Below are 19091 nucleotides of genomic sequence, written 5' to 3'. Positions count from 1 at the left end.
TATCCCCTAGTCAGAAGGGTAGCGAAATCAGATCGGCTTAATTTTTGACATGTTTGCAGAGAAAGGCTTACCAAAACAAAGTTACTGGGTTGTCACTTCACGTTTTCAGGGATGTAGATGCACATGGGACCCAATTATAGCACTTAAAAAAGTCTGATTTTCTGATTTTATGTCCCCTTCAAATTAGGACATAATACTAATTGCTGATGACTATCAGTTCAGAATCTATTCTTTCTATTAAGAGACATGTATAGACTTAATAACCTAATTTGTCGTGCACTTTGATATTTAAAACTTTGCAGACCGTTACATTTACATAACTATTACACACTGCATGAAAGTTAATATTCGAAAAAGCATAATAAGGACACTTTAAAGCAACTGATTCAGTTTTCATAATTTGCAGTGCTTGCATTTAATTCCCTCAAATTGTTAAATGCACCTTTTTTAATTTTCAAATACATTTTCAAATAATAAATTACACTTTTATAATCTCAGAGCTTGGTTTTAATCCTTGACAGTTTTCTGAAATGTCTATTGAGAAACTGAGTGGGTAAAAAGTACTTTCAGAATCTAAGTTGGTGGTCGCTGTTGAGTTTTATTGCTAGTGTGTTGTAACCCATCTTCCAGGTTCTGGTTTGCATGTGCATGAGTGGTTTTAATTTTCTCCATGGTCATGATTTTCTCTCCCTCTCTCACCATCATCCCCTCCCCCTGTTTTGTTGCCCTTTGGTTTCTTCCATCTCTCTGTCCTCCCCTCCAAACTGCTTGCCTCGTCCTCCTCTGGACTGTTCCAATATCTTGTACTGGGGGTTTGACCGTTCTCAGTTCACTCCCTCTGAAAACCTCCAAGAGCGATAGAGCTAGAACTCTGAAAAAGGTTGCACGGTAAGCATGATGCATTTACTAAAAATTGCATTTATCTTTCTTTAAAATGTGTGTCTGTCTGTGTGTGTGCTTAGTTTGGATAATATAGGTTATTTTACTACCTCTCACTACCTTACCAGTTAGGGAGTTTTCACACTAGTACTTTTAGTGCTGATCGAGTCCCTTTGTCATTAGAGTTTGGTTTGTTTGTTTGTTTGTTGTGAAACCTGAATGGTTGGACCCAAGTCTGCTAAAAAAAAAATGTTCTGGACTGCGGTTCATGTGGACTCCAGTATAATTCACATTTGTTATGAATACAGTCTGGCCTAATTTTTGCATGTGAACCACTAATCTTACCATAATTTGTTGTTCGTTATCGACTCTGGATGACAGAAACGTTTAAAAAATGTGGGCTTATGGGAGTGGGATGGAATTGAACTTGAGTTCAGATCAAGCAAACAAATCAAAGTGTGAAAACAACCTTTGTAATTGTAAAATCAGGATGCCTGATTGGTTCCTTACTTGGCATGTGACCTGTAACTACCCACCTCCATGCTCCTAAAGTCTATTTTATTTTATTTTTCATAGACTTAAAAGGTTAGTTCACCCAAAAATTTTAAATCTGTCATTAATTACTCACCCTCATGTCGTTCCAAACCCATAAGGCTTTCGTTCATCTTCGAAACACAAATGAAGATCTTTTTGATGAAATCTGAGAACTTTTCTGTCCCTCCATTGACAGCTACGCAACTACCACTTTGACGTTTCAAAAAGTTCATGAGATCGTAAAACGAATCCATATGAATTGAGCGGTTTAGTAAAACATTTCTAAAGACACTCGATCGCTTTATATGATGAACAGATTTAGGCTAATTTAGGCTTTTATTCACGTATAGACGTTGATCAGTGAACATAAACAGAAGCTCAACCGAACCTGCTTGACATCAAACCTCTTGCGGAACACAAGAATGAACCTCATTGGTTCTCGCATGTCAAGCAAGCATGATTGAGCTTTCGTTTACCACAACTGATGTGTGAGTTTATGAATGTTTATATGTGAATAAAAGCCTAAATTTGATCTGTTCATCATATAAAGCAATCGTGTCTCTTCAGAACATTTTTGAGTAAACTGCTCAATTTATTTGGATTAGTTTTACGACCTCTTTATGAACTTTTTAAAGCGTCAAAGTGGCAGTTGCATAGCTGTCAATGGGACAGAAAGCTCTTCATTTTTGTTCACAAGATGATTTTTGGGTGAACTACCCCTTTAAATAATATAATATCATATAATTAAATACTTCAAAACAGGTTCCTAAAGCTGTTGTTTGCGATAAAATTAATCTTTCTCTGAGTTTTGTCTTTCAAAACTTAAAAAAAACTTTTTTTCATAATGTTATTAATGGCTTGTGATCTATATGTGTTGTTTATTTGTTGATTTGTGTTATAGGGACTTTACGGCCTACATTTCCCGTTATAAGTCCTTCTTCGGCATACTTCCAGAGATGTTGTGCGAAGCAGAAATGGGCGTCGATGAGCTCACGTGTTGGAGTGGAGACGACCTGGTCAAAAGGTGAGACATTCAGAGTGTACAAACAAATTACTTTGCACTGGAAACTTGGCACTTCGTGTCTGGTTTTACTTTTCCAATTCCAAATGGAGTAGACAATCTACCAATCTTTTTATGTAACTGACTTTAAAGAAATTAGGACTAGTCTTGAAAGAAAAAAGTAGATGACTAACTTTTAAGACTAGTCCAAGCAGTTTATGTAACCAGCCACAGACTAGGCTGGTTTAAGTGGGTTTTTTTTTTTCAGCAGGGTAAACTCAGTGTTTTGCCAGGTCCCATCTGGCTCGGGTCCGGTATGTGCATGTGAGTTCTCAAGAAAAAAGAAACACATCATTGCAAATAATCACTCAGGAAAGTACAGATGGAAAAGCCAAACACACCCACAGAGCTCCTCCATTAACAAGAAATTACCTTTGGGTCGCGCTGACTGACGCCTAATAGATTTATAACAAATCTGTTGCCCCTCAGAGAGAAGTGTTTACTTTGAGAAAGTATGTCTGGCTCCAATTTCATGCCTCAAAAGATAACTCACCTTAACGACCAATGACAAACGACTTAACTGATGTAAGGCAGCATAGAGGATTGCTGTTGCATTAACAGCCAGGAGATGTCGAAGATGCCAGATTTTGATTTCTTTCTTTCTTTTTTCCCTTTCCTTCCCGCGCTCTCTCTCTCACCAAATTCTTTGTCTCTAAGTGGTTTGACTCAGAGGCTGTTTTGTGGTGTTTGTGGCCCAAAGAAAGTCTCTTTCTCTCACATCCATCACTCTTTCGTTCTCAGAGAGGTCACGTGGCAGACGACGATCTGTGTTTCATTTCCCTGTTGGCTTCACTTCTTAAGCACCATCAGCAGAACATGCAATTATGACAATATTCTCTCTCTCTCTCTCCCTCACTCCAACTCATTCCGTCCCCTCGTACCAAAATGTGGTTGTCCCTCCTCCCATCAGTCTCTATAGTAACCAGCCAAATCCTGGCTATCAACAATGCAGTGAGAGAGAGAGAGAGAAATAGAAAGATGGATAGAAATAATCTATATATGGCTCTCCTCCACATCAATGCCCTTATTAAAAGTACTGGCGTGGTACCATAGTGTTCGATGGTAATACTATGTTACTTTGATGTACTGTAGACTATGGTATTGAATTATCTGTGTACTCTGGTATTTACATAAAGTTTTTCAGCATTATGTACATACATAAGTTATAATAATATAAATATAACTTTTGACAATGTTATCTGAACAGACAAGTTATTTCTAAAGAGGAGCAAATTAGTATTTTAGTGTAAAATTACGAACAAAAGTTGTTTTTGTTTTTTTCGGAAAATCATGCAACTAGTGAATCATTCCCATAAGACCGGGAACGTGTATTAAAGCAAACAGGGTCGATTTAGATTTCATGTTGACTTGAAGCAGCATGTAAGGATTTCGATCTCCAATAAAAACACACTCTCTACTGCAGTCCAAAAAAAAAAAATTGTCTTTTCTTCATCCCTGTTTCTGTCTCTTTCTTTTTTTCCCCCCACAATTAATCAGTCTTTGAAATTTGGCTTAACAATTTGTTTCCAACGGAACAGTCTGTCTGTCAGCGAGATGCAGAACAGAAACAATCCCCAAAAAATTTGTAGCATTTTTTAACTATTTGGAATGAGTATTTGAATGTGAATGTTTAGACTTGTTTAGACCAGTTAGAATAAAAGTACTTTACAGTGGTTTTAGCTGTACTTTTCAGCAGATTGCTTAATGAATCATCCAGGGTCTTTATCTTTGACTCCATTGGATGCTCTTTCACATTTGGGTTGGTGTTACTCCAAGCTCTCTGCTGTCTCCAAGAGGTCTCACTTTGTATCCTTTTAAAAATTCATCAGTTTTTCACCACAGCTCTTGCTTAGTTGGATGGTGTGGTGTAATGGCTAAGCATCTGGGCTGGGAACCAAAAGGCTGTCGGTTCAAATCACCTAAGGGACAATTCATAAACCATCACCGTGGTGCACTTTAGCATATTTCGTTGAAGTGAATCTGTTCCAGAGCAATTTGGATAAAAACTATGTTACAGGACTGATACTTAACGATTTCTACGCACCAGAACTTTCCTCTCCTCTGTGGACTCCAAATTGATTGATAATCGCCCACTGGTCCCAGAACCCAAGTCCAAACTGGATAACCTCCTGAAGTACAGGATTTGAAATATTCCATCTTTGTACATGAGTGCTGGGTTCTCGACACAATTGGCAAAGGTCAGCTATAATGCTGAGTACTTGTAAAATATCCATCCATCCATCCATTAGTACAGCATGTACCAGTACCATTGCTTTTTGCAGTTATGGCTGAATAATTAGAATAAAAAGAACAGAGATGTGATTAATCACTTAAAAGTCTTGAAAGTGGACAATTAAAGGGATAGATCACACAAAAATGAAAGGTCTGTCATCATCTACTCACACTCATGTCTTTCCAAACCGGTATGACTTTATGTGAAACAAGAAAACTTTTTTTTTTCTTTTTCAAAAGTCAAAGGTGTCTTTTTTCTTGTTGGACATGGGTTTGGAACAACATCAGAGTAAGTAAATGATGACAAAATGTTAATTTTAAGTAAACCATCCTTTTATGTTTTATTCACATTGACATTGATTTCATCACTGTAGATCTCTAAAGTAAGTCTCTGTACTTTTTGTAAAATGTAAAAAGAGGTGAACTCCATGGTCTGCACTCCCAATTGTAGTCACTGCATCATTGGTCAGTTGTATGAAAAAAATCAGGACAAATTAGTCACTAAAAGTCACTCATAATGTTTCAAATAACCAAAACTCCTTGAAACAAATCGCTGTCAGTGTGAAGAGAGAGACAAGACAAGACTCGCAGACCAGAGTGATTCCTGGCGTTGCAATACAGTGACAACCTCTGAAGGTGAGGTGTGGATTGGGTCATCCTGCAGAAGAATGCAGGAAGGTCTCTCAAGGGCCGCTGTGCTGAATCTGGGTCCCCCGCGGCCTGGAGCCGGAACAAAGGGCCTCCTGTGAGCTCTGTGTGGGAAACAGTGGAGGAGAGAATCCCAACGCCCAGCCTGGGAATGTGCCCTCTAAATACATGGAGCAAAACCCATACAGAGAGAATAAATATTGCACACACACACGGATGTTAGACTGTCTTTTTCTTTGTAATGGTGTCACATCTCTTCATCAGTCAAATCTGTGTACGTGAAGGTTCATGCTCATGCACAGATCACTTCAAAGCATGTCAGAGGGGATGGTGATTTGATTTCTCATTTGTTTTCAACTCTTTCATGCTAGGCTTCTGGAAAGACTCAGCAGTCGATATCAGGCATGAAACGGCGACAAAGCGATTGTGTGTTTGCGTGTACGTGAGTGTCTGTCCTTGCGTGTCCATTCTCTGCTCATGGTTCTGCAGGATTTGGGGATGTTTGGTCAGAGATTCTGAATGCCACAGATTTTTATGCCCTCACAACAAACCAGTTGTTTACCATTCACACATCTGGAAGCTATTCAGTCACCGTGATCTGCTCTCTTTTTCTCTCTCTCTGCTTCCTTCTTTCCTCTTACTGACTATCTCAGTCAGTTCCATGTTCTGTCTCTTCCTCTGTGTGTGGCCTTCATCCACAGATCACACACCAGAGACACATTTAAAGTCGTCTTCGGTGAAGACTGCCATTGTGTTGATAATTCAGATTTTGTGTGTCTGTGGGTTGTAAGAAATTCTTGAAATGGGGATGCTCAATATGACGGCTTTAGAATGAAAGTTTTAGAATAAAATAAATATTTTATATGATTTATTTAGTGTATATTATTATCATTATTTTTTGAAAAAAAAATCTAAAGAAAAAAAATTCCAATTGCCTTTTGGATAGAGAATATTTATTTATTTATTTATTTATCTATCAATCTTAACAAACAACTTATAATACTGAGTTTCCATTGTTTTCACATATTTTTCTTTATGTTGTTTCTTTTTATGTATTTTCTTTTTATTATATTTGTGTTGCAAAATAGTACAAATACTTGAAAACTACATGCTGTTTTAAATTAGCTCATATTAATATCAGTATGTAACTTTCAAGAATTATATTCTTAAATTGCAAAAGAGTATTTTGCACTGAGTGGGTTCAGGGGTTGTAATTATGATTAGCTTTATTTAAAAACAATAGAAGTCTTTGGTATGTCTTCACTTGGATAGCTAGTTGAATATGTGCGTGAGTGTGAGATAAGTGGTCATATTGAACAATATAAGTCAAGCCAGCTCAGTGCATACTGGGAAAGAAGACACCCGACCCATTCCCATGACCCACGTTCAGACTGGACCAGAGCACACACGCGCAAGCGCGTTTTGAGTAGTTCATTGTCTTCGGTCACTACAGTCACATTGATAAATAGAAAGAAAGAGGATGAAACCTTGCATTTCATCACATGTTTGGACTGTTATGTAGAGGCAGGGTGTAAAATTAGCTTTAATTGGATGTTTTCTTAGTTGATTAGCCCTGGCGAGCGTGTTTGTAGTTCCCTATTGGTGCTTGTTGCTTTTTTCCGGCCTTTATATTTGCTTTGTTCTAATTAACAACACTGTTCACATGTCTTTGTTATGCTCTGCGTTCTGGAACCCGTGAGACTTGCACGTTCTGGAACGTGCTTCTGGCGAAAGGACAAAAACAATCCTCCCCTTATATAAGACCCTGAATTTAATTATCTGAATCAATCCGGGGAGGGACACAGACGATTCTATTTCACATTTCATTCCAGAGACGCATGGCTGAATCAGATCCGATAACATCACCTCAGGGCCCTTCGGATGCGATCCACACATGCTGTTGAAAATCAGAAGTTCGTACAAGAGATGGGCGAGACATCAGTGCCAGGGCTGTAGTGTAGATGCCGAGTTCATTTAGGAGTTAGTCAGCCTGCTTGGGTTTTTGACCTCATAGAGAGAGAGAGAAAGAGAGAGAGAGAAAGAAAGAGGAAAAACAAGTGGAAAGTCTGTTTAATGTAATGTGGCAAGACGGAAGAATTTTAAAAATGTTATCGTTTTTCATTTGCCCAGACCAGAAACAATTCCCCCCGCTGGATATTAGCCACATGTTGATATCATTTTAGCAATTATTGGATGAATGTTGTGCTTTTATCTGAATATATTTATGAGGTAAATTCTCTTAGTCCTGTCCTCCTTAGACCACCATGATATCCCTGCCTTTCCAGGCTGGTTTATACTGGTTGCCAACCCTAAAGCAAAGCAGTACATTCCAATATATTCAACTCTTAACCGAGACCTAAATAAGAGTAGTTGTATAACTGAAGCTGCCTTCTAATACGTATATTTCTGTCAGCTGTGCTTGCAAATCAACAGTCTGCATCAATTTGCTTGTGATCCGTTGTTTACCATTATTTTGAAACCAAGTAAATATATTTATGGCCCAAGTATATTTGCAGCTTAGATGTGGCTTCTGTTCTGTGCAAAAACAGCTCTAAACAGGCTCACAATTTTGTGAGGGGTCCTCCACATAGTGTTAGCCTCCCATGGGTGTCCAGTACACAGTGGTTATAATCCTGGGAAGGAAATTTTGAGGTCAGACCTCTTAGAACTTCAATCGAATACCCCTTTGACTTTTGTAATTGAAACACAGGACTTTGTTTCTTTGGTCACTGTGTTGAGCGTTGCTATTTCCCCCATTAATTTTTCAAAATAATGGACCACTAAATTCAAATACATTACATAATCTAGTCCACTTTTCTAGCAAAGTCACATGGAACTCTCCCCGTTCGCACAGGACAGTGCAACTATGAATCAAAGGAGTGATGATGCAGTGAGAAAGAAAGATGAACAGCAAACAGTGAACTGGACGGCAGAGACTCTGAGTCATCAAACAGCGTCTTGGAAATCAAATAAATACGAGAGACAGGGATCAGAAGAGAGCCCTGGAGGAGATGAAAAGGATCAGTTTTCTGACACTCTTCCCGTGGGTAGATCAGAGAGCCAGAGGAGCAGGACCTGAGAGGAGAGGGGAGCGTCTCTCCTCTTGAGCACTGACCTTAAAGACGCTTCCTGTTCCTACTTCTGCTCGCTTCATTAGCTTTGAGAATACTGGAAACAAAGAATACGAGTATAGTGGAGAAAAATAGGATAGCCATGCTGAAAAGACCAGCTTAGAGCCGTATGAATGTCCAGGATGTTTTATTCTGGTTTGGTGCCGGTGAACTAGTAATAGCCCGTAGTCAAAACTTTCTGATGGAGAAAAGCAGCATCCAAAACACAACAATTGCTGGTGACCAAAAAGGTACCTTCCTAGTTAGGGTAGTCAAGTCTGGTGGGCACACCAACTTCGTGTGTATTGCTGGTCTAAGTAGGTAATTTCACCAAGAAATCTACCCTTTTCTTTCTCTATTCCACTTGTTAAGAAAGTCAATGATACTAATTTCAGCTGGTGAAAAAGGTTAACTACGTAAGTCATGCTAGTTAAGAACCATAATCACATTTTGAAGTCAATGATCCAAAAATACCCAACATATGTTGATGACCAGCAAAGTACATTTCTGGTTAAGCTAAGAAACCTGGTGGGATACCAGCTTCTTGTGTAATTCTACTCTAGACTAAGTTCTTTCCCTTCCTTTCTCCCCAAAGCTAATGAAACAAAATTTAGATCTTGAAACCGGTTGACCAAGGTAACGTTGCTGGTTATTCTAGTTAAGAACACTAGCTTTACATTCAGTGGTAGTCCTAACTTTCTCTTTTCTTCCATCTCATCCTTTTCTCTCCTTTTCATAACTAACAAAGCTGGTGAAGCATGTTGACTAAGATATTTATGCTTGTTAAGCTGGTAACAAGCCTGGTGAGGACTTTGGCATCCAAAAAAAACATTTCTTGATGCCCAATAAAGTACCTTTGGCTAAGCTAGTTAAGAAGCCTGGTGGAAAACCAGCTACTTGTGTAATACTGGTCTAGACAAAGTTGGTAATTACAACACAGCTATCTACTTTTTCATCCATCTTTCTCTTCCCTTTCTTTCTCCTCACAGTGAATTAAGCAGAATTTGGATGGTGAAACAGGTTGACTAGCATAGCCTAGCTTGTAATGGTAGTTAAATAGCCTGGTGGAGACACAAGCTTTCCATTCAGAGGTAGTCTAAACTGGTAATTTAAGCAAGACTATCCTATTTTATTTCTTTCTCTTTTATTTTTTCTGTCCTTCCTTACAGCTAATTAAGTTAGTGAAGCACTTTGACCAAAGTAGCCATACTGGTTAAACAAGGAGCCTTGTGAGGGCACCGGCATCCCATGCGTCTTAAACACAGCAGGTCTTTTCAGCTGGGAGGTGAGGGAAAAGAGGTAATTGTAGTAGAGGAGACGTTATGAAACAAAAGCTCATATTTGTTTTTGCAGGGTAAATGAAAGGCCCGTCCCAGCGGTGTCCTTGACCCCCACCTCCGCCCTTCTTTGTATGACTCACGCTGGTGTCATCTCAACGTCTGTGTAAGCCTGAATCTTTCCCCAGACAGCTTTACCCCGACACACACACACCATCCACCAGATGGGCTCCAGAAACACCATCCTGCCGCCCCGTCTCACTGTCCGACGACACATTCCTTTATTTCACGAGAGTTACGACTCTCAGGATACTCTGCAGGTCTGTCCTCTTTCCTGCACGCCTCCGTTTATCCTGAGTAATTAAAGATGGCAGACCAAACGTGATTCTTTTCTCTCTCTGTGGATTTAGTGGAGCAGAGCAGATATTTCCCACACACACTTGCAGGGATTTGAGATTATCACACTCACAGTCTTCAGTTTTTCTTCCCATAGGAAATGCATTTATTGGCACTTAAGGTCAACATCACTATTTCATAGCTGGCAACCTCCCTCAACACCCTACATCATGGGGGTGACTTTTGCATGAGCAAACACTCACATTTTTATTTCAAATATAAATATGTTATGTTTTTAATGCTTTGATAACTCTTTAATTGTCTTTTTGTTTTTCATTTTAAGCCATTTAATTCTTATTTGTATTCTACTTTTTATTTTATTATTTATTTATTGGATTGTATTTGATTTAATTTCTCATTTAAATTTTAAGGTATAATTGGAGGTGGAGAACTTTGGGTGTGCACCTGCCTGTAAGTGCAGCCAGCTGTCTGTGAGCTCCATGTGGCATTCGTCATGCGTGTCCTGTTATTCTCAGAGTTTATGTTCAGTCGCTCGCATGTACAGAAATAGCTGAATGGTGTGTGGCCTTGGAATCTTGGAACCACATTGGATCAAAGAGAAGGTTCTCATTGTTTGTATGTATGCATATGTGTGTACAGTATACACTGTACATTTGGATTGTAAATGCCCATGGTGGATTTGTAGCTTCCCCATTTCTTGAAATATCTATTGGTACCTGCAGATTAAACAAATGGACAAAAAAGGTAGATTTTAACTTGAACGCACACAAATTGATGACTCCATAACCCACAGTACATGCAGTGAACCACATGTCTTGGAGGAATTTTCCAGACCTGAAAGCAATTAAACTAATTCTGCGAACTGCCTTTCCCACAATTACTGTTGCGCACCACACAAATCATTTCATCTTAATGAATTCAAGAATTATTCGATGATCTTCAGCAGACCAGATTCTTTTAAAAGTCATCTCACTGTTGATATTAATATCAATGAATGTTCCTAGCCTCTTTTTCCTGTAGAAACAAAATTTTATAATTAAGATATAATTAAACACTTGATTGTTTGTTTATAAAATTTCATTATCATTTTCAATAATTTTGAAATTATAATTAAAATTATATATATATATATATATATATATATATATACACAGTCTAACCAAACTTTATTCAGACACCTTCAACATTTATCACATTATCATAGTTTAGAAAATGGTAATAAAATATGACAAGAACTCAAGAGTTATCAAATCAGTTTATATTTCATTGGTTTTGGCCATCCTTCTGTTAGACTGTTTGATGTTTGATGACTCAGAGTCTCTGCCGTCCAGTTCACTGTTTGCTGTTCATCTTTCTTTCTCACTGCATCATCACTCCTTTGATTCATAGTTGCACTGTCCTGTGCGAACGGGGAGAGTTCCATGTGACTTTGCTAGAAAAGTGGACTAAATGATGTAATGTATTTGAATTTAGTGGTCCATTATTTTGAAAAATTATTGAGGGAAATAGCAACGCTCAACACAGTGACCAAGGAAACAAAGTCCTGTCTTTCAATTACAAAAGTCAAAGGGGTATTCGATTGAAGTTCTAAGAGGTCTGACCTCAAAATTTCCTTCCCAGGATTATAACCACTGTGTACTGGACACCCATGGGAGGCTAACACTATGTGGAGGACCCCTCACAAAATTGTGAGCCTGTTTAGAGCTGTTTTTGCACAGAACAGAAGCCACATCTAAGCTGCAAATATACTTGGGCCATAAATATATTTACTTGGTTTCAAAATAATGGTAAACAACGGATCACAAGCAAATTGATGCAGACTGTTGATTTGCAAGCACAGCTGACAGAAATATACGTATTAGAAGGCAGCTTCAATTATACAACTACTCTTATTTAGGTCTCGGTTAAGAGTTGATTAGTTCATATATAAGCTTTATAATAAGGTTAAATTCATTAACATTACTTAATGCATTAGGTATCATGAACATTTAACACATTTTTGCAGCATTTATTAGGTTTTATGTTAATGTATATACAGTATATTGGTTAATATGACAAGAACTCAGAGTTGTCAAATCAGTTGATATTTCACTGGTTTTGGCCATCCTTTTGTTAGACTGTCTCACAAATGAATTATGTTGAATAGCTGTCAGCTGTTAAATTTAAGTTCACAATTAGATAATACCAATTTAGGTCAACCAATTACCAAGCAATGCTTAATTTTGTTCAGTCTGTGGTGTAAAAAGATCACATTAGCAATTAAAGAAAAAACATTTAAGCAAAACATGGTCAGGTCAAAGTGTCTGAATAATTTTTGGCCCCAAGTTTTACTGCTAGTCCACTGTATTTTTTGGGTATAATAAATATATATATATATATACCTTGATGTATTCATAAATGTAAATATATGTTTAGTTCAAATTTATCCAGCTCATTATCATATCTAGTTCAGTTTATTTCTTTTTCATTCCTATCAGTGTACTCAAGCTCATTTTGTTGCACTGTTTTCTGCCTGTGTGTGTGTCCTGTATTCTGTATCTCGTATTTTTCACAGTTCTATTTTTTAACACATCATCCATTACATACAGTTGCCTCTGTAATGGGGGTTGTGAATTGTCCCCCAGTCACTGTTTCAACAGTTTGAGAGTTGACCTACAATAGATCAACTACCTTTTGTTATACACAGATGGATGGTCTCAAAGCTAACACATGGACTACAAGTCACAGAACTCTAGTTTGAATGGGCTTGAAATTTCAGGGCCTTTAAATGCTTGAGATGTCTGTAGACTTGCCATCTGTTGGTGTGTTAAAGTTGAGAACGACAGGTGTGTCTGAGAGTGTGTTTTGAACTGAGATAACAGAGGCAAACTGGTCCAAACAAGAGCCTTCGTTTATACAGAGGTACAACATTGTTGTCATTCCTGTCTTAGAGAGTGCTAACTACAGGTGTGTCACACTGTTTAGTTATAAATTGTGACAACCTTATTTTACTGATAAACTGGCTCTATTTATTCTGAGGACTCACAACTGAATTTTAAGTGTGAGGTTTGTTAGCTTGTGCTGTATAAACAGGACGTTTATAGTTAATAGTCACTGTGAACTGCACATATCTTGGGTTTGTTTTCAAGTGATGTTTTGATGGAGATGGAGAAATGAGCTGTGTGTCATCTGAGTGTTTTAGGTCTTCCATTGGAACTGCTCCCATCAGTGGTTTTGGCGTAATTTAAAATGTAAAAAAACCAAAATCATAGCTGTCAGTCAACAAAGATTTGCAGAATGAATCTGCCCCTTGATTGGAATCATTTATTGAATGACATAACGTCAGTTGTGATCAGATTTTCCAGTGTTATGGAAGTTGCAACCTTTATTCACTGTCTCTATGGTTACAGACGTTGTCTCATGAATAGAAAGGGACTTGACATCAATTATTGGTTCACATGGACGGTAGTCAAGCTGCTGTTGTTTTGAATGGAGTTAGTAAATATGGTTCTCAATCCCTGACTGTGTGAACGTAGTCAGAGTTTGACTGCTGTCTGGAGTTTAAAACCTGTCACCTACTGTACCCCTTCATTCATATTGTACTGTAACTCAGTACAAAATTAGACTTAAAGGCATAGTTCACCCAAAAATGAAAATTAGCCCATGATTTACTCACCCTGAAGCCATCCTAGATTCCTAGGTGTATATGACATTCTTCTTTCAGACAAATACAATCAAAATGTCCTGGCTCTTCCAAGCTTTATAATCCCTTAAAGGGATAGTTCACCCAACAATGAAAATTCTGTCAGTAATTACTCACCCTCCTGTTGTTCCAACACCGGAAGACTTTCGTTCATCTTCGGAACACAAATTAAGATATTTTTGATGAAATCTGAGAGCTGGATCACTCCTCCATAGGCTTCTAAGGGATCGAATGTACAACCCAGACGCGCTGCGCTGTTACTCTACGTGAATTCATTCAGGCCCACACAGACGATAATGAATAGTTGAATAAAAGTCGTTATTTTTGTTTGTTTTTTTTGCACACAAAAAGTATTCTCGTCGCTTGATAAACTTAAGGTTGAGCCACTGTAGTCTCTTGGACTATTTTAACGATGTCTTTAATAACTTTTCTGGGCCGGCAAGTTTCGATCCCTTAGAAGCCTATGGAGGAGTGAGACAGCTCTCAGATTTCATCAAAAATATCAAATTTTTGGGTGAACTAACCCTTTAATGTCTGTGAACAGCTGCTTGTTTAGATACAGAACTAGTCTGCAGTCAGCTGCTGGGATTGAGTGTCTGAGTAAAGCCTATACTGCCATCCACAGGCTAAATACACTGAGTCCAAAAAAGCCACAAATACATTTGACTGCAAGAGGCAAAATATATTCAAATACTTTGTGTTGTATTATTTAACAGCATATATACATGTACACTACCATTACAAGAAATATGTTATGCTCACCAAGGCTGTGCTTATTTAATAAAAAAATGTGAATATTGTGAAATATTATTACAATTTAAAATAACAATTTTCTATTTTAATATATTTTACAATAATGTATTCCGGTGATGGCAAAGCTGAATTTTCAGCATCATTACTCCACACAACAGTTCTGCTTAATATTTTTGTGGAAATTGTGATTAGTTTTCTAGAAAGTTCAAAAGAACAGCATTTATTTGAAATAGAAATCTTACGTAACAACATGTCTTTTACTGTAACTTTTGATCAATTGAATGCATCCTTACTGAATAAAAGTATTAATTTCTTTCTTCTGCATATTCTCTATCCTCGGCATCATCCCATATTGTTTACATTCAAAACACTATGATGATCTTGTCAGCTGTGATCAGACAAATCTCTGTTTTTGTTTCTTTCTGTAAAACTTTGCAATAACCTTATCTACCACTAGGTGGTAGGATAGCACTTTTACACTATTACCGAGAGCTAAAAATGGGTTTTGGGTACTTTTTGAGTGTAAATCTTGGTTATTTCTTGGAATGGGAGTGTTGGTCTTGCAGTTAACACATTTGCTTTATATGGTCTTGGTGCTCATGCCAGTGACACCAGGTTGTTTTATGACCTGTTTCCTTTCTCTATTCAACAATACCGATCAATAATTTTGTTACCAGACAAAATGCGCCTGTGCTGTTCTAGCAGGTATTTAGCTAACAACTTTGGCAGCTTATCTGCATCGATTGTATGTTTTTTACGTGATTGTTTTTGTATGGCATCCATGTCTGACCTGTTCGTTGTTGCTTCAGACAGTCATTTCTGAACTTGAGAGGTGATCGCAGGCATGCATATGTCCATGTGTTTAATTCAACGGCATGCTGCCAAATTTGCCCTCAGGCCTCAGTCATAACATTTTGGCCTCTCAGCGTCTGGCGTCGGCCAGTGCCAGCTTGAAGCCACTGGCATCACTTTGATGCTGGCACAAGCTGTGCACATCTGGCCTAATGTCATTGATATTCAGTGTGATTTTGTTAACATGGAGTTTAACACTCTGTTCTAAATATAGTTTTCATTGTACAGATTATATTTGCATTTAAATCCACCGCATGCAATGCATTGATATGCATTGAGCTTGTTATTGATCTGTGACGATGGTGGAAAGCCTGCTGGGGAAGGGATTGAACAACCTTAATAATGTATGAAAGCATTACAAAGCCTTGTATTGTTTTGTTTTTAGAGTGATTAATTTACTGAAGTGCCAATATACCATCTGTACTTACACTGTATAGCTGGAGCACAGTGAGAATGATTACATATAGTATAGTGGACTGTTTCTGGTTTGTGTTTTCCAGTAGTCTATTTGATTACATTGTAATCCAGATGTGCTCATGGAAACAAGCTCTTACATAAGTGTGTTTGTGTTTGTACTCAGACAAGAGAGAATAGTAAGAAGACACATTGCAAAGTTGTTTATTAAGTCTGAATTCTTTTATCTGAAGAAAAATCTGAAGGGGGCGATAAAGAGACTAGTTTTAGTTGCTGCTCAAGATAGTTTATCACTAAAATAGCATATTATTACTATTACTACAATATTATTTCTGCAGTATATAGTATGTAAACTCAAAGTATTCACCAAAATGAGATACTACATTTGGTAAAATAAATGATATACATTTTAACATCTGAGTTAATTGTACTGGTAAGTTAAGATGTCTTTATACAAAATATGACTGATTTGATATGGAACAATTCAGCAAACTGAATTCAGCAATTTGCTGGATTTTTGTAGTTTGGAGTCTGTAAGATTTTTATTTTTATTTTTTAAAGATATATGCTTCCCAAGGCTGCATTTATTGGATAAAAAATGAAGTAATGTTGTGAAATATTATTACAATTTACAATGGTAATATATTTTAAAATGTAATATGCTGGTTTATCTATCTATCTATCTATCTATCTATCTATCTATCTATCTATCTATCTATCTATCTATCTATCTATCTATCTATCTATCTATCTATCTATCTCTGTCTATCTTTCTGTCTGTCTGTCTGTCTATCTCTTATTCACGTTTCTTTGTGTTTCTCTCTTTTCTCTCTGCCCATCTCTCGCTTTAGGGAGCGAGTTCAAAAGTTCTCTAGCTTTGCCCATGCATATCCAGGAATGTGTTTTAAATCCAGTGCTGGAAATAGTGCTGCAGAACAACTATAGATAGAACGAGAGGGATGCAATCTCAGGCAGTGACATCATCCGCTGCATCTAAATGATTAGTGTGTGTACTGTGTGTGTGTGTGTGTGTGTGAGAGAGAGAGAGAGAGAGTAAGTGATGGTGTGTGTCAGTCCACAAATGGGAGGTCTGGGTTTCGCTTCCGAAATTCCAAAATAATTGAGAACACATCTCAGTGGATTTTCACCTCCACACACACCCTCATTACAGTGTTATCTGGAGCTCATTGACTGCTGTATGCCGCTGACCTGTGCAACATTATGAGGGGAACAGTGAAAGTGTAAGAGACCTTAAAAACACTGGGTTGAGTTCAAAGAACAGGAAGTTCTCTGCATGGGGCGTCACCGCTGACCAATTAATGCCACATTCACAGGGTCACACACACAAGGATGGGCTTTAGCGTGTGTGTGTGTGTGTGTGTGAAATTGGTTTCTCAGCCAACCAGGGAGCCAGGCTTCAGGGAAGAGCCTTTAATAGTGGCCAGGCAGAACTAGTGACCATGTAACAGTAAATGTTCCCATAAACAGCCACTTCCTTCAGTTAATTTAGAATAACAGGCTCATCTAGGAATCTCATGTGTTTTTTACCCTCTTCCTGTACTCTCACTCGCTCGTTCACTTGTTTAACTGCTTTACTGTTTACAGAGGATCTTGGCTGGATTCATGAATAATACTGTTTGGAGTGGGTAAAATATTTACGAAAAGTCTCACCAAGGCTGCATTTATTTGATCACAAATACAGTAAAAATAGAAATATTGCGAAATTAATAAAAAAAATATATATTTTAATATAGTCGAAGGAAATCCAAGACACTCTTCTTCAGAAAATTTTAAAAGCCTTTATCTGACTGGCAATCTCATAATAGAACATTTAAAAGACATGGGGGAAAAAACAACCCACGCGTAGCGGCACAAACAGCCTTCTTCAGGGTATGCTTTCCAACCAAACAATTTCCTCTTTTATAGGTGCTAATTAAAAACACCTGAATGACAAAATACATGCACATACAGAGAAGGTCCACTAGGTGGTTACATTGCAAATTGAATCCAAAAATCCCAAAATATACACATATACATATATACACATACACATACATATACACATATACATATTATAAAAAAATAAATAATTTTTTTTTTATAAAAAATAACAAAATAATTCTGAAGAAGAGTGCCTTGGATTTCCTTCGACTACATTTAATTGAATTCCCGACCCCAAAGAGCACCTTCAAAAACTTTTTTTTAACTCCTTGAGCACCCTGGACATTTTTTTCTTTCCAATATATATTAATATATTTTAAAATGTAATTTATTCCTGTGATGGCAAAGCTGAATTTTTAGCAGCCAGTCTTCAGTGTCACATGATCCTTCATTTGTTCTAATATGCAGATTTGCTGCTCAAATCACATTTCTTATCAACGTTGAAAACAGTTGTGCTGCTTAATATTTTTGTGGAATCCCACTGCCATGCCCAGAACCACAGCACGAAATTCATTATTTCTTAGTATTCTGCTTCCACTGTAAGAGATGCCTGCACAATGATAGTAATTAAAAATCTCACAATAGCGCCAAATAATTGTTTCCTATAGTTTAGGAGTAGAGTGTAGTAATTATAATTGTCTCAATTATAGGGAGGTCTTAACCCTGCTTGTGTGTGTGTGTGTGTGTGTGTGTGTGTGTGTGTGTGTGTGTGTGTGTGTGTCTTTGCACTGCCACACACCTTCCACACCTTATCTTACCTCAGATACACTCTCCATCCTTCAGTTACCCTCTCCCTCTGTTTTTTATCCCATCATGCTCAGTGTGTGTGTATGTGTTTGCATAACATTAATGGAGAGAGTTATTGATATTGCACTCAATAACACACAACACACATATCTGCTGATGCTCAGTGCGGAAACATTGTGTGTGTGTGTGTGTGTAATGGACTGACCTCAATGCCATATCCTTTTCTCTTGAGAACCAAGCCACACACACACACACACACACTCACGATGCAGCTGTTGGCCACATGGGCATCTGTCCCTGCCACTGGCAGCCGCAGTCTGCTTTCCCATCATCCCTTGGGGCGGCAAGCTTGGCTCGGGCTCGGGCTCTGTTCTGTGGTTAATCTCCACCATTTGCTCATCCTCTCACACTCCCTGATCTTTCCATCTCTATAGAATTCCTTCTCTTCACCTCTCTGTCTATTAAGCAGTGTACGTCTTGTTTTATTTGGCTCGTCTCCCGTCTGTATTGATTGGCATCAGTTTTCAGGGCAGATGTGTGTTTGGCACTGCCTGCAAGTCTGTCTCTGTGCCTAAAGTGTTATTCATGGATTTAAACAAAAAAAA

General features: G+C 37.9%; 1 protein-coding gene across 2 annotated transcripts in view; it reads left to right on the top strand.

Moving 5' to 3' along the window:
• gpc5c (glypican 5c) overlaps positions 1-19091 on the top strand; it is a 116041-nt gene that overhangs the window by 47527 nt on the left and 49423 nt on the right. Inside the window, exons 5-6 of one of the 2 annotated variants that reach the window (XM_084410579.1) lie at positions 829-888; positions 2315-2437. In XM_084410579.1, coding sequence (XP_084266705.1) covers positions 829-888; positions 2315-2437 — 183 coding nt within the window. The remainder of the gene's footprint in view (positions 1-828; positions 889-2314; positions 2438-19091) is intronic. The other variant, XM_084410580.1, reaches the window with a different exon arrangement.

Source organism: Rutilus rutilus (assembly GCF_951802725.1).
Source record: "Rutilus rutilus genome assembly, chromosome: 6".
NCBI lineage: Eukaryota > Metazoa > Chordata > Actinopteri > Cypriniformes > Leuciscidae > Rutilus > Rutilus rutilus.
Note: the sequence above shows the minus strand (reverse complement) of the source record. Positions and strands in the feature narration are given on the sequence as shown.